Source organism: Passer montanus, unplaced genomic scaffold, assembly GCF_014805655.1.
Source record: "Passer montanus isolate IOZ18808 unplaced genomic scaffold, ASM1480565v1 scaffold26, whole genome shotgun sequence".
NCBI classification, from domain to species: domain Eukaryota; kingdom Metazoa; phylum Chordata; class Aves; order Passeriformes; family Passeridae; genus Passer; species Passer montanus.
In genome coordinates, this window is record NW_024367261.1 from 807,998 (window position 1) to 824,832 (window position 16,835).

The window sequence follows — 16,835 nt, forward strand, 5'->3', positions numbered from 1 at the left end:
TCATTAGTCCTCAAACAAACACTACTGGTAATTAAATCTAATATAAAAAGAAATATATCCCTGTTCTTCTGTGCTATACAAAGAATAACAAGCAGCCACAGCAGATTTACTCATTTTGGGTGCCTTTAGTAAAATAAAATAACCAAAACAGTAGATCAATCTTTTGAGGAAGCCCCCATCCACTTGTCTTCCAAATATTAAATATCAATTTTTCCAGAACTCTATATGCTCTGTATGTGCTCCAAACCCTCTCTCCAAGTTACTACTGTTCAAAATTCTGCTCTGCAAAAAAAAGAAAAAGGGAAAAAAAAAAGAAACCAAGAAAATTACATCAGGCCTGATGCACAGATATCATTAATTGTTTAGGAAGAGTAACTTTACAAGGGTAAAGTGAATGTATTTGGAAAACGACAATAACCATTGAACTATTAAACCAAAGATAACAACTCCTAATGAATAAGATGAACAGAATATTGATGCTATGATTTTCAGTTGGGCAATGTTACTATTAAGAAATCAAAGTAATGATAAAACTGTTTCCACTCATTTTAAAATTTCAGAAAAATATGTTCTGAAGGTAACTAATGGCTATGTTTTCACATTTTTGAAATATTAGTGCTTTGGTTGTCTTTCCAAAATATTTTATAAATATACAATACTGACTTCAAATGGAAGTACTTCAATATTATCAGACCCCAATCCAAAACCATGTTCTTGTACCTCAAGATTTTCCAAAAATGGTATATAATTCCATTAAAAACTCTTATACTCTTAACATACTCTTAAAATACTGACATCTCTATTCAAGCATACATGATTCTCACAGAATAAAGCAATATATATAAAAGAGCTTAAAATAATATAACGGCAAAATGGTATGTGGTCACTGAAATAATAGCCAAAATTGAACTCCCCCCAAAAAGAGATATTATTAAGGCCAATCCCAAATCTTTGTGACTGCTTCACAAAACAATCTCAAAACGTGCCTTTTTCCTCCCTAACACAACAGAAATATAAACAATCTGCTGGTAGACCTTGTCAATCACAGACTTTATTAGGATATCCAATGAGAAAAATCTTATTCAGCTTAGATAACTGTCACAGGTAAAATTTTAACATGGCTGCTAAAATACCTAAGTGATGAAAGTGCAAAAAAGAAACACTGACCTATAGACCATATAGACATATAGAAGGATTCTACAGACCAGGCACTAAAAGCTAAGTAAGATTTTTCCATTAATGTGACCAAATCAGGGATGCTGATAATAAGAGAAAGAAACACATTTCTCTAGAAGAGTGGTTTTTAAAAAATTTTACTTGGTGCGAGTTATGTTCTCAAAAGAGCTGTTAGCAGAATCTTAACAGCGTTATGTCCCCTTGAAGAGCAGGTCATCATGCAAGTATGAGTTAACTTAACCTGTGCTTCAGCAAGAATGAGCAGAATCTTAACAGCGTTAAGAGCAGGTCATCATGCAAGTATGAGTTAACTTAACCTGTGCTTCAGCAAGAATCCAGGTGCTCTCATAAAGGGAACTGGCACAGAGAACTTTCTGTTCTGGAACTGGGTATCCAGAGAAATCTCACTACCAAGTCCAAGGCAAAGTTGGCAGTAAATACCTTGGCCTTTCTCTCATCCTTTGTCACTATGTTTACCTCTGCAACCGACAAAGGATGGAGATCCTCCTTAGCCCTTCTTTTTGTTGCTGATGTATCTACAGAAACATTTTTAAATTTTCTTTTATAGCAATAGCCAGATAAAGTTCCAGCTGGGGTTTGGTTCTTCTAATTTTCTCTCTGCATAACGTCATGACATCCATGGAGTTCTCCGGCATAGTCTGCCCCTTCCTCTACAGGTCAAAAATTCTGTAAACTACCTTTTCTTTTTTTTCTCCTGAGTTCCCTCTAAAGCTCTCTCTTCAGCCAGGCTGATTTTCTTCCCTGCTGGTTCCTCCACCATGTGGGGACAGCATGCTCCTATGCTTTGAAGATTTCTATCCTGAAGAATGTCCAGCCTTCCTGAACACCACTGTCCTCCAGGATCGTCTTCCTAGCAACTCTCTCAACAGGTCTCCTAAACAGGCTCAAATCTTCCCTCTGGAAGTCCAAGGTGACAATTCTGCTGATCCCCACTCCTTACTTCTGTGAGAATTCATAACTCTGTCATTTCAGGACCACTGTGCCCAAGGCATCCTCCAATTTTCTCATCACACACCAGTCCTTTTCTCTTGGCAAACAACAGGTCCAGTGGGGTGCCTTTCCTGTTTGGTTCCCTCACCAGCTGCATTAGGAATTTATCTTCCACACACTCCAGGAACCTCCCAGACTCCTTCCTCTCTGTGGTATTATATTCCTAGCAGACATCTGGTAAATTGAAATCCCCACCAAAAAAAAAAAAAAAGGGGGGGGCATTAATCTTGAGACTGTTTTATGGTTCTATGTTCCATTACTCCCTAAAATCAGATCAGCAGCTGTGTCAGTTAAAGTAGGAAAAGCAACTGGCACTGAAAAAAACAGTGCAAATTATTTTGCTCAGTTTTGTTCCTAGGTTAGCAGTCATTTGCAAAAATCAGATTTACCAGTTTTAAAATCTTGAAAGACTTATCTCAGATGAAACTGCATGCATTCAATTAACTTGTTTCCAATGCAAAACAAATGGACAAATTTGTTCTGGCAAATTTTCTTCCCTCATTCTTCTATGTTCTGGGTAGCTTTATTAGTCAATAATATTGCACATTCTAAAAGAAAAATCAAGTTCCATTAAAATGCAATTCAGAGACACAAGAAAGAAATGTACCTATAAATAAAAATACAACTTCCACCACTTAAAAGAGAACATAATGGATAACTGAAATAAAATTGCAATAAATCAAGAAAGATGTTAAAAAACATTAAAAAATTATTTGCAGAAAAATTCCAACAGAGAGGCTCAAAGCTTCTGACATTGCACATAACTACAAAAAATTAAAGAAACAGAAAGCAGATGAGCTGGAAGCATGCCATATGATGCTACCCTGAACTTATTACCCATTGTTAGTATCTTCATAGGGCCAGGAAGGCTAGGGATCTGAAAATCATAGTAAGTTAGTCAGCTAGACTCTGGAGCTTTTCCAGGTCAATGGCACACTTGAAATAGGCCTGCATGCAACAAGAGGAGGTCAGCCATGGTGCTCTTTGACTAAACCTATTATGAAAACCTTCAGAAATGGAGATGACAAACACTCTCAGGGAAGATCTGCTCCAGTCCTTTCCTGTCCTGGAGAGAACTCCCTTCCAACAGATTCCCATGTGTTAAGACCACTGAGCTTTAGTCACATTAAGCAAACAAGGAATTGTCAAGTTTTGATAATCCTCATTTACAACCAGATGTACTTGAATTGCTTTCGTAAATTTATAAATTCTTTTTATTCTGTACCCAAACTACTCACAACATGCCATTATTTAAATCACTAATGATATTTAGAAATATCTCTTCTAACTATTTAGTTGAGACCAGAATCCAACATATTATAAACCATCAGAGGTTCTACTTTTCGTCAATGAAGCAGAATGGCACACTTGTTAAAAATCACTTTTTTGACTCAAAACCTAACATCTTGCCTCTCTGCATATTGATTTTCCTCCACTGCAAATCACTCACCCATGCTCAGACTGTCTGCTTGGGTAATAGGGCAGAAGGGCAGACATGAAATTACTTACAGTCTGCTAAATTCCCTCTCCCTGCTGTTAAAACCTGGCCTACACTTCTGGGTGTCCCAACACTCTGTGACATTTACTTCAGGACACTGGAGATGCTCCTGTGTTGTTCTGAAGGCTGCCAGTGGTGACCTCAGTTACTTTAAGACATGAATGATATTCTTCACAGTTAGTACACAAGTTCTGCTGGGTGGCAGAAGAAAATCTGAGGCTACGAGATGACATAAGGACTATACTTACTCAGAGAGACATAAAAAAGTTGAATTTTCCATCACAATCTAAAAACGTGTCCTAGTTTTGTCTGGGAAGTAAGATTAAAGTCAGTTTTCTTTCTAGTAGCTGGTACAGTGCTGTGTTTTGGATTTAGGATGACAGTGATGCTGACAACATGCTGATCTCTTAGCAAGCAGGGTTTACAATAAGTCAGGAAGTTTTCAGCCTCTCACACCAACTCACCTGCAAGTAGGCTGGGGGGCACAGGAAGCTGGCAGAAAGTACAACCAGGGTGATCCAAAGTGGCCAAAGGGCTATTCCATACCAGGGGGTGTTATGCTCAGTATATACACCAGGGAGAAAGCCAGCTGGGGGCTGCCGTTCAGGAACTGTCTGGGCATGGGTTGGCAACAACTGTACTGTGCATCTCTTGTTTTGTATATTCTAATTATTATTATTATTATCTATTCCTTTTCTGTTCTATTAAAACATCTTCATCTCAACCCACAAATTTTACTTCTTTTCTCCCCAGTTCTTTCCTCCATCCCACTGGGGAGGAGGGAGCAAGCAAGCACTGGCGTGGTGTTTAGCTGCCTGCTAAGTTAAACCAGAGCAACCAAATTAGGAGAAAAAGCACAGTAAGCAAATAGAGACTAATTAGCTGATCGTACTCCAGACATCCTCTCACAAATATCCAATTTGCAGTAATAAAGTATTCCAACACTGTTTAGCTGAAATTATGAATCAATAATAATAATCGATAACACCTTCTACTTTGCTGCAAGTTAGCTCTTTACAGAAAGTCCTTGGGTTATCTCCATGAACTGCCATATCACGTTACAGCAGCCCTGAGGACACAGCAGGGCTGCTTATCTTGGCACACAAGAAGCCAATGGGGTGTCCCTTTTACCTATGGGAGCAGTGTAAACACTGAGGCAGAACTGTTGTTGTGGTCACAGCAGACCTCTAAATGTAACAGCTGCTGATATCATTTCTTGCTGGAAACTGCTGTGGCTTTTCATGCTCACAAATGTATACACAGCACAAGGTTTTAGCAGGTTTCTAATTTTATAGTATCTAAGGACAGGCCCACCAAAACCAGAGATCTATCCTTTAAGGAAAGGCGCAACTTGCACTGTGACATGGTGCCAAAAAAACAGATCTGCATGGTAAACACACCATATAATTTCTATCCTTTAAAATTTGTTGTGGACTTCACTTCCTCACTGCTCACCCCCAAGTACAAACCCACTGCTGAAAATACGCCGTAGCCCAGCCATGAGCTTCATTCAGCTGTTCACCAACTGCGCATCTCAAGCCATCCCCATTGTGTGCAATCCTGTGTTTGTTAGCCAGAACAAGGGTAACTCAGGACAGCAAGGAGCAGGAGAAAGCCTTGATAGCAACAGAACATGATGCAAACACACATTGCTGAGTGGAGTCGGCAATGAAGGTTTATTAGCACCAGTTCATTTTCAGCCCCACAGTCCTTCTCAGGGCACTCCCTCACACTTGAGGTTTGTGGAATACTTGTGCCTAGCAGAGCACAGAGCTCACCACAGTTATGCAAGTTTAAAGGCTTCAGTTCCCAGTTCTTGCCCGAGAGATGATTCACAGCACAGGTAGCTCACATGCCCCTTCCCGTGGTCCAACTGAGTGGTAAAGTAAACAAACTACCATTGGGCAATGCAACGGGTGAGCAGCACGCGCTGTGAACACAGCAGACAGCTAAAGGTGACCAGGCCTACACCTAACTTTTGCCAAAGAACCAGTGTGTCCCTTTAACCAACAGCAAGAGAAGGCAAGCAACCTGGCACCCTGCATGGCAGGAAGAGTGAACTCTGATTCCTCACTGCATCCCGAGTGTGGACACAGCACATGGTGCCAAGCTTTGGCAGCAGCCTGACCCCAGCTCTCCTCTGCCAGGAAATGGGCAGCACACGGACCAGACATGAGCTGTATCAGGTTCACAAAATTAGAAAATCACAAAATCGTTAGGGTTGGAATGGATCTCTGGATCCTGACAAGGGAGGGTCACCTTGAGCAGGTGACACAGGAACACATCCATGTGGGTATGGAATGTCTCCAAAGGGGAAGACTCCACGACCTCCATGGGCAGCCTGTTCCAGTGCTCTGCCATCCTCATTGTAAAGAAGTTCTTTGTCATGTTAAAGTGAAACTTCTTGTGTTTCAGCTTATGGTCTTTGCTCCTCATCCTGTTGCCAGGCACCCCCGAAAGAGTTGGGCACCATACCCATGACACCCACCCCCGAGATATTTCCATGCATTAATGAGCTCCCCTCTCAGTCTTCCCTTCTCCAGACTAAACAGGCCCAGCTCCCACAGTGTCTCCTCAGAAGAGAGATGCCCCAGACCATTCCTCATCTTTGTGGCCTTCCACTGGACCCTCCCCAGCAGCTCCTTGTCTTTCTTGTATAGGGGAGCCCACACTCAGCACAAGTACTTCTGACTTCAGGTTGGGACAACCTCTGTCCTATCCCTTCTTCCCAACAGCCCATACCCTGGTGCTTTTGCGGCAGTCCGGAGCCTGGCAGAGGGTCCAGGGGCTGCCCATTCCCGGTGCTCCGAGCAGGGCCTGGGCCCGGTGCCGGTCGCAGGCCCGGTGCCGGTTCCGCTGTCGCTCCAGGGCACGGCTCGGCTCCTCCCGAGGCCGCAGCTCCCCGCGCCCCTGCCCCAAGCACCGCGGGGACCCCACGCCCCGGCGGGGATCCCCGCGTCCGCCGCCCCCGGAGCCCTTCCCCGCACCTGTAGCTGTAGCCGCTGAAGCGCTGGCTCTCCCGCAGCAGGGCGCGGTACAGCCGCAGCACCTGGGCACGGCTGGACGCTGCCATGTTGCCGACACCGAGCCGCTCCTCCCGCGGCGAGGCCCCTTTTCCCCGCCCTCCCGCCGGCCGCGCCGGGCGCAGCCGCGGCGGAGCGGAGCCGCAGGGCCGGCGGTGAGTGGCGGCGCGGAGCGGCAGCGGCCCGAGGCGCGGGAGGGGCGGGCAAGAACGGCTCCCGGCCGGGGCAGCCCGGGAGCCGGAGGGCTCGGGGCGCTCGGGGTCGGTTCCCGGGTCCCGCCGGGTCGGGCCTGCCCGGCAGCTCCGGCGGGGATCCCACGGCGCGACTGCCCCGGGGGTGCCTGTCGGGCTCGGCCGTGCGGCTGTGGAGGGCCCGCAGGCGGGGAGGGAAGGCCCGGGCGACGGGGAAAGCGAAAGCAGCGCTCAGATGCTGTGCTGGGCGGCAGCGCGGTGTGCTGCACGGGGGGGAGATGGATGCTGGCGCGGGGAGATGGATGTCGGGGCTGGAAAGGAGCAACAAGTGATGCGTGCAGTGAGTTGCCTCGGAATCGCTGGATACATTTGCAGTCAGAGTTCATGTACTGGAGAGGATCCAGCAGAGGCCACGAAGATAATTTGGAGTCCGGAACATATGTCTTCATGAGGAGAGACTGCGTGTGCTGGGCCTGTTCAGTCTGGAGAACAGAGGACTGAGAAGGGATCTCATTAATGCTTATAAGTATATGCACGGTGGATTACAAGAGGGTGATGCTAGGCTCTTCAGTGATGCCCAGCAAAAGGATGACGAGCAGTGGCCGTAAACTAGAACCCAAAAGTTTCATCTCAGTGTGAGAAACAACTTTACATTAAGGATGGCAGAACATGCTGCGCAGGAAGCTTGTGGAGTCCCACTCTCTGGAGACACTGAAAACCTCCCTGGATCCATGTCTTTGTCACCTCCTCCAGGTGACCCTGCCTTGTCAGGGGGGTTGTACTACATTCAGAGGTCCCTTCCAACCCCAACATTCTGTGATTCTCTGAAATCACTGTAGACAGCTCCAGTCATTGTACATCTGTGCTGGTGTACCAGGGCCTGTTGTGTTATAGTGATGTTTGAGATGTTCCTCTCTCAATATCTGTTTTTGAGATGAATTCTGTTATTTAAACCACATATCAACCATCCTCCTTTGCTGAAAGTTTTGCCACTGCAGAATAAACTTTGTAACTTGCAGGTATTAGGCCGCAGCTGTATTTAATACTGATTTTTGAATTTTCAGCAATTTCTTTAGAGTCATAGAATCATCAAAGTTGTAAGAGACCTTGAGTCTCCAGTCCCACTGTCCACCCAGCACTGCTACTGTAACCCCTAAAACATCTCACCAGCAGCAGCACATCCAGGAGTCTCTTGCACACCTCCAGGGATGGTAACTCCACCATCTCCCTGGGTAACTTATTCCAATGCTTGACTACCCTAACAATGTATTTTTCCCCCTAACATCTAATTTATATCTCCTCTGTCTCCGTTTAAGGCCCTTTCCTCTGGTCCTCTCACTGCAGGCACAGCAGAAGAAATCAGTCCCCACTTCACTAGAACCTCCTTTCAGGTATCATGACAGGGTTCCTACTTCCTTCACAGTTTGTTATTTATGTAGTAGGCGTTTAAAATAACTATCATGTAGATGTTCTACATGTCTCTGGCAAAAGTGCTTTAATTGCCGCTTCTAATTTAACTCATGTTTTATGGCATGTGCATTTGAGTATTACTGTCAGTTGTACATCTGATGCAATTTACAGTTTATTGCAAAGAACTAAAATAGTTCTGTGCTTTTGGATGTAATTAGTATAGACACATGAATTTATTTCAGATTTACCTTTACAGGTATGCTGTGTTTTAACAGCCTTTTTAGGCTTCTGGAAATGGAGATTTTCCTGTATATGGAAAATTTTCTGGATATTCTCTTTATCAAAAGACAAAATAGAAATGTTACAGGAAATTTAGAAAAACATATACAGCTACAGTAGGGAATAAGCATCATGCTTCTGAGGCATGATGTAAGTTAGGCCTTGTAAGTTACAAACCAGTGTGTTTTGGATTAGGTCTTGGCATTCAGGGCACCCACATGGAGAAATACAAAGCAAGTATGCCCTTCATTTGCGATGGGACCAACCAGATTCTCCTTGTAGCCCCAGCCGTGTTGTTAAAGCAGATTGCCATGCCACAAGCAGAGCCCATCTGGGATGCTGGTGCTCCCCATCTTTGCAGCTGTTGGTGGCTGGCCAGCACCACCCATAATGCATGTTATAGCAGAACTCTGGCTTTGAGTCTAGAGACTTCCCTTCTCTGAAAGCAGCAGTGGCCACCCTGCCCTTTCTTATGAGGGTGGGCTTCAGACAGCTTAAAATGATACGGGTCTGTCATGTACAGAGCCAAGCTTAGGTTGGAGAGTTTAGCAAAGTTATGTGATACCATTCTGTGGATGAGTGTGGCAGATGTTCCATCTAATTTTACAATAGTCCTCAGGTATTGTTGGAGATAAAGTTTTCATGGTACAGTCCTCAGCTCTAAAAGATGAGGGAGTAATTGGGATGAAAGCATTCAGCGAATTTTGTTTACAAGAACGGTATTAATTTAATATTAAAAAGTAATTTTTTTTTAGATAGCCTCAGATGCTAATCCTGTTCCTGAAACTCCCAGACAGTTTTTGTGAGCTTTGTTTTTTTAATTTGTTTTTTTTTTTTAAAGTTACCATGTTTTTTTCTCTTGAAAAAGTCTAGAAACATCCTATTTTTAGAATAAGCAGTAGGCCCATACAGTGCACGATCAAATGTAAAGTAAATTTATCAAAGGAGAAGACTCTTTCCTCTTGTCTCCTTTTCTAGCTTAACCTTTAATGCACTCAAGAAAGGAAGATCAGTTTTTGTCAGAAAGGAGTCACCTTTGTGCAGTTGGGTTGGCAGTGTTAACCGGAAAAATTAATTACTTTCTTATGCATTTGTTACTGTGTTTTCTTGGAAGCAATGGGTTATGGTCCCAGAAGTCGTGTCATTCTGCAGGAAGTGGACAGTGCTGTGGCTGGATACAGGTGTTTTTGCTGGCCTTTGTTTGTGTGCACCACTGCAAGCCTGCAGGGAATTCAAAGGACAGACACAGCCCAAATGACCACTGTGTGTCCTGTGACACTGGAGCCTGTGTATGGGGAAGCAGCAATAACCACTTCATTAACTGTCTCCTCATTCCTGAGGGGAAAACTACACCTGGATTTAGGGTTGGTGGGTGTTCATTTGTCTTTGCTTTCAGCCTTTGGTTTGGGAAGGAAGGTGGCATGTGCCTTGCCTTTCTGCATCTCTTGGGATGAATAAGCACTTTGAGAGGATATAATGGTATAAGTACCTGGAATATTTAAGTGTGTAGCTGCTAGAAGAGGGGAGGGAGGGAAAGGAATTTGGATGAAGTACCTGCAGGGGCTGTGGACCAGCGTGGAAAGAAAGAGCTGTTCTGCTCTCTGGGACATACTTGATGTCTTGTTGTCTGTTGCTGAATTGTTTCTTGTGGTGCATTTTTCCAGCTTCCTGACATGGCACTGAACAGTTCAATGCTTTCCTGATATGCTGCTGTTGGTTTTCATTATTTTTCTTTGGGGGTCAGAATGATAATTGATTGTTGTGATATTATAATCTCTTCTAGTAATTGTTTTTCAGGTTGTGAAAACATGCTAATTTTTCTGTGCTGCAGTGTTGTGGTGTCTCTTTTCTTTCCTTGTCTTAGTTGTCGCTTGATAGGGTTGTGCAGTGAGATCCTACACTAGGAGGACCTTTTACTACTGTAGAGAAGGACCTTTAAAAGAAGGATTATAAATCACAAGAATTTTGGGATTTCAGTGACAAATGTAACAAACTGTAATTTAACTGTTCTTTGTGGTGACTTAAGATTTCCACAGTATCATCAGGAGGCCTTGACTGACTCTGGTATTTAATAAAAAATTGTATTTACTTGGTTGTCCTGTAGAAAAGAACATTTTTATTTAGGAGGAGATACTTCCATATTTCAAATTCAGCAATACTCCTGAATTCTTTGTGCATTTGAAAAAGCTCTAACTGGAAGTTCAGAGGGAAGACAAAAATGGTGACAAAACTCTTCTCTCAGTCAGCCTTTTGTGAGTTACCCCATCTCCTTCCAAACTGAATTGCAGAATGTTGTGGACTGTTTAAGATTGTAAGAACTGTAAGAATAGGAAAACCAAAACACAACCAGTAATGCATTTCCTGTTCTAATACTTGGTCTTCTAAGGGAACACCTGTTTTACCACTGCTCCTAAACCTTTCCTGGTTCATGATCTCTTGTGCTTCAGGCATCAGGCTAAAAGAAACACTGAATTTTCTTTTCCTTCTTGGCCACAATTTTAACTTTCTAATTTCCTGTGGCACTTAAGTCCTCCAGAGGACTTAATGGGCATTGTGTTACCTGACAATTAAGGAGCTGGACAGTTCAGCAGTCACAGGATAACTTCTGGATCCATGAAAGGCAGTGTTATACACCATATGGTTTTTTAAAGATGTTCTTAGTGGACATATGAAATGCTTGAAATAAAAATACTATAAAAGTCCAGAATTAAAAGAATAATTTTGTGTTATGGGCAAAAGAATAACTAATAGGGGATTAAAATTACCAGTCACTCTTAAATAGCTCAGCATGTAATAGTTGCATCAAACACAAATGGCACTTCTAAACACTTCTGACCTTAATGCTGATGAAGACAAGAACCCAGCAAAAAATGAACATATTTTTCTTGGGTGTTTTTTTGTTATACTGAAATCTTGCTCAAAAATCTAATAATGAGAAGCATAAAGGACAGGATTAATGAAGTGTTCTCATCCATGACCTCGTAAATTCAGAAATGCTTGCTTTGCTGTGCTTTCCAATGTTTTATCAAATTTAGCCTTAAATAACTTCTCTTTCTGTGGGAAAATATATTCTACTTTGTATTGTAGTGCTGTTAAGAAATATTTTCTGATGCTTATCCTATGCCACCCCTCTTCCCGGAGTTCATCCCACTTTTTCATTTATGCCCCTTTAGAGTCATTCTGTGTAATCCTTCTCCCTCCTCTGTGATTTACTCTATCATCTTATTTCTCAGTAGCTGTCAGCCAGACAGGCTAAATTATGTAGTTATTTTTATATTTTTTTTCTGCCCTCTTTCAGAGGATATTGAAAATTTTAGCTTAGGAAGCAAACTTGAAAGTAAAACAAGGACTGATACTTTGTTTAAGAGCAACTGAGATTCTCTTTGTAGCCGCCCCTCTATATTTTTTGCTGACTTGGGATTTCCAGTTTGGCAGGTTGGTTACAAATGGTACTGCCAATCTTTTGAGTTAAAGATCATGACTGCATTTAAGACCCTTTGCTAGAGCAAAGTTCTTTTTTCTCTTGAGTTTATTTTTTGCCATATATAAATGTGAGTGTGCAGTAAAACATGTAAATATGTATTCAGGCATGCACATGGTCATGCTGTGGTGGTAAAGGTCATGCCCTTCATCTCTGATTCTCCATGTTTCAGCCTTGGGGATTGGTGCACAGCTAACACAGTGTTGTGGGGTTTTTTTCCTGCTTTCCCAGTCCCATGTCTCAGGTATGTGAAATCAAAGACATCCTGCTGCTTGTGTGCATCCCACTTCTGCTTTCTGGATTGTGGGCATGGCCTTTCTTGTCAGATGACACTAGGGGCTAGCTCCACTCAAGGACTACTGCTTAAGTCCTTCTCTGAAAATCTGCTGCAAGTAGCTGTTTTCTTATAAATAATTATTGTGTGATTATTTGTTGGAAATAATTCCTAGATCAAACTATCAGTAGGTGTAGAAGTATCACGTTGCTATGAGGTAGTGTGGATCTGATGTAAGAAAACATGTTATCCAAGGACATATCTTTCTTTTAGTAAAAGGAAAATTGAGCAAAATTATTGTTTACAGCGGATGGGTAAATCATCAAGGATTGAGGTGGATTTTAAGTAGGCAATCTGTTTAGTTTTCTGACTGTGGGATAAGGGGAGGGGGAATATGATTTTCCACTTGTAACACATTTTCATTTTATATGGTCCTGTGCATCCATGTATGACTTTTTGTTCTAGTAGCTTGGACTTTTGATCCAGCAAAAAAAATCAACAGTTTGAATAGGAAACTGAAGCAGATTGTTTCTAGAGATGAAAGAAGACTATGGAGCAATGTTTTAATTGAAATGAGGAAAACAACATAGCCATATTAGGGATTATTGCAATGGTAGAGTTTAAGATGCTTATTTTTGCATGATCCTTGACATTTTTGATCTTTCATCTTGTGTCAGTATTGGTTTTATGTCCTCTGACAATGAGTGATAGTGCATTAGGGACATATTCCTGTATATATCATGCTTCTGATGCATTTGTAAGATCAGCCAAATTGTCAATACTTCCTTACATGCTTTCACAGTTCTAGATGGAACTGTCTTTTTATTTTATTTCTCCTTCTGTTTTTTATATCTGTGGTGACTCTGTCAAAATTTTTCTTTCAGCCTGAGAAGGAGCAAAGCACTGACTAAAGCTAACAGACGAAAGAAGCAGAGCTGAAGAAAGATTATCTCTGCTTGCAGGTAAATAAGTAAAAAAAAAATTTAGCTTTCTGAATCTTTGACATCAGCACTGCCAGCCTTTTTAGTTATTAACAAGTTTTTAGTCCCTCTCCATTTTAATTAATAATAAAATTTTAATTTATTTAATCATTAAAAAAATCTTTCTTCATCTTCACCAACTGCTAAGGACATGTATGATAGCTATATAAATTTGCTTTCCATATAGAATTCATGCATTTTCTTACTCCTAATACAAAGAAAATGACGAGACTTAAGACATAAAGATAGATGTGTAACAATAATGAGAGAGAAAGAGGTAGAAGATAATAATCTTCTGAAGAAGAAATTTAGATAGACAACTTTTATCATCTTGATATTGGAGTATGTCCAGATCCTTGAATATAATCCCTTTGAAATCTGCCTAACTACCTAGGCAATAAGTTGCTGTTCAGTGTGCGAAGAGGTGGCAAATAAAGTTCTCCTCATTTTACATGCCAGTTTTATTGATGTGAGATGGGATGGGATGGGATGGGATGGGATGGGATGGGATGGGATGGGATGGGATGGGATGGGATGCTCTGGTGAATGGAGAATGAACTCAGGGAGTTATGGAGGGGCAATAGTTAGGACTTTACAAACCCCACCATTAACCTTCCAGTCTCTTCCCTATGTGACCCCGTGGCAGCATCAGCAAAAGGCAGTGTGTGTCAGTGGCTCCTAATAAGGTTTGTCTCTTCCCTCCATCTGGGAATGAGTGTTGATTTAGATGGGGATGCAGACTTATGAAGTGGAGCTGCCAACTTTCCTATAGGAATGGGTTTACAGTCTGCTGAAAGGTGGGAAAGAGGAATGGGGAAAGAAATAGTTTGAAATACTGTTCTAGGAATATTAGTGAGAGTTCATCCATCTGGAAACTTAAATTAAGTATCTCCTTGTTCTACAGTTTCTGTGATTAACTTTTTCAGGTATGTTTTGTAGCCTAGTATTGGTTTAGACCAAGGTCAGGTTGTGGGGATTTTTGGTGTTGTTGCTGTTGTTTTATTTTGTTTGTTTGCATGTTTGTTTTAACCTGGTGGTACACATGCTTTGTTTCCTTTAATTCATTTTTATGCACTCGATTTTAATTATTGTTTAACTTTTTCCTTTTTTGGAAATGATTCCTGGTGAAGTAGATGTGCTGCATCTAATAAGGAGAAAACAGATAAACAGAGCAAATTATGAAGTCCTCACAAGATTTAATAGTACTTTTTTAGTGTGGTGTATGTAGGATTTCAAAATTGATTTGACATTCAAAAAAGTTTTCAAGACCTTGACTGAGAGTGTTCTTACTTTTGAGAGAATTTGCATAATTTAAAAAATTGCTTTCTTACTTATTTTTGACTATGAATATAGCTTTTTTTAAACATTTGTTTTAACGTTGATTTTATTATAGTATTTGCTTACAGTGTGAAAATTGCATAGTGCATTACGCCAGCTCATCCCGTGGGAAGGCAGTATTGTAAAATGGAGAGATATGGTATTGTATGTGTAAAATTATCACGTATTGAAGAGGTAATTAAATATTGGCTCTATATAGGTTTGTTGAACTTAGAATAGCTGCTTGCTTTTTTATGTTGGCACACTACCTTTGTCAAGTTTTATAAAAGAATGTTGTTCTAAACAGATAGATGTGGCTTGATAGAGGTTAACTTTTTCTATTTCCCTTCTGTCTCTCCTCCTCCCTGCAGAGGTTGTGGTTCTTATTCCACCATCCACTTCCACTTGCTATGTATCTTATTTTTATACTGCCATTGTATTGCTGTTCTGTTGTGGTAGGTTATATTCTTAATATAGTATTCATTCTACAAACAGAAGCTCTTCTGGATAGACTTGAACTGAGTAAGTGGGAGCACCACGTTTATTCTAGTTACTTTGTCAGACTTCCTGAGTTGTTGTTTAAAGGATTCATTTTTTAATAAACTAAATTTAAGAGATATTGCAGGTTCTACCAAATCCTCTTTTGTCACCTGATATTAGGAGTTCATTTGACCCCAGTGTCCCCTGGGGTCTCAGTCCTGACCCTGAGTGGCAGACCCTGCCTGGCCTGTGTGGAACACAATCTTTCAGCATGTGGCAAATTGCAATTCTGCAGATGGTTTTAAAGAAAACAAACCGAAACAATTATTATGTTTTAATTTTGATTCTCTCAGTATGTAACAGATGTGGCATTAACTGAAGATTGTTTTGTCATATGTGACCTTGAGCTATAATAACATTTTATTCTTCATTAATAATAAAAACTTGATTCTTTCATGTTGTTATTTTCTTTACTTCCCTGACTTTCATATCTTCTTTCACCTAGTCAATGTGTATGTCTTGGCTCAGAATGCAGGATGAGAGGATGTTGCCTTTGGTGTCTAAAGACTGAAAGGAGAAATACTTCTGTGTATAGTCTTACATATATGTATATATATCTGCATGCACTGCTGTGCCATAGTCTGAGATGTGCATTCTGAGTTCTGTCTGAAGTTTTCTTTCACTGAGGCTTGTTCTGGGGGGAAGTGCAACTTGCAGACATCTGGTGTCACAGAAGGGTTCTCTGACATAATTAAAATATGTGGCTTTCTCATGGCTTTTCAAATAAATATTTTCTTGTGTTCTTTGAGCTGGGCTTTGTCTAGAGTAAGTATGTCAACATTAGCAAGCCTTACAGAGATGTTGCCCAGGAACATTACAGATGTTAAAACACGAAGCTGCTTGGGAGCCCATTATCCTAAGGAGCTGTGAGCCATGGACTCAAGTATTTCCTATTTTCTAGCATCAATGACAAGGAAAGAAGTTAGCAATACTAGTCTTGTTGTTTTTCATGTGATACTTTAAAGCCTTTTTTTTTTAATCTGGTGATAGCGGGACCTCATGGAGACACAATTTAAATCTGTTTTAAGTCATGTTTGCCTTGCTTTGCTTGCTGCAGAATATTTTGGAACTAGTTCTTCTTTAACAAGTTATTGGATATGTCAGCACCTCTAAAATGCTGTAAAGGCAGTCATGTTCAGATGTAATCAAATACAGTGTTACAAGGTAGGTTTGCCTGAATACATATGAATCAATCCTAGCTCTAAAATTTTAACAAAACCATAGTACAGTTGTATCAGGAAATTATAACAGGATTGAGCAAATGCATTTTCAAATTTGACTTATATTTATTTGAAGAGGCAGAACTTTAAATTGAGGGGACTTATGTTTATCATGAATATTTATCAGCAGCATTGTTTATAATTCAGTGTCAGTTGTTGCAATTGAAGTATTTGTAAGGAAAATACTACTTTTTTACTCTTAGGCTTTAAACATAGTTAATATATTTATTTAGCTGTAGTTACAGAAGGTGTTTCATAATAGAAGTAGAATTTTTGCAAATCAGGTTTTCTGTTTTTTAGTAACCCATATACATTCATAACTGTAGAATATGCAAGGTAAAATTTTTAAGTTGGTTGATGGAGGTTGGCTAGATAGTTAATTCTTGAGTGCCTTCTTGGGTACACTTCTTAAAATAGCAAAATAAGTCTTTCATC

General features: G+C 41.0%; 2 protein-coding genes across 6 annotated transcripts in view; one reads left to right on the plus strand and one right to left on the minus strand.

Annotated features, from left to right (window-relative positions):
* The window catches only part of LYRM4 (LYR motif containing 4), an 87,407-nt gene extending 80,556 nt beyond the window's left edge, over positions 1–6,851 (minus strand). The window contains exon 1 of one of the 2 annotated variants that reach the window (XM_039712044.1): positions 6,673–6,833. In XM_039712044.1, coding sequence (XP_039567978.1) covers positions 6,673–6,758 — 86 coding nt within the window. In that variant the 5' untranslated portion in view covers positions 6,759–6,833. Of the gene's footprint in view, positions 1–6,672 lie in introns of both variants that reach the window. The other variant, XM_039712045.1, reaches the window with a different exon arrangement.
* Positions 6,818–16,835, plus strand: part of FARS2 (phenylalanyl-tRNA synthetase 2, mitochondrial) — a 232,453-nt gene continuing 222,435 nt past the window's right edge. For 2 of the 4 annotated variants that reach the window (XR_005627770.1, XM_039712040.1), the window contains exons 1-2: positions 6,818–6,863; positions 13,228–13,305. The gene's annotated coding sequence lies outside the window, so the exon portion shown is untranslated. Of the gene's footprint in view, positions 6,864–8,266; positions 8,291–13,227; positions 13,306–16,835 lie in introns of those variants that run through there. The other 2 variants (XM_039712041.1, XM_039712043.1) reach the window with 2 other exon arrangements.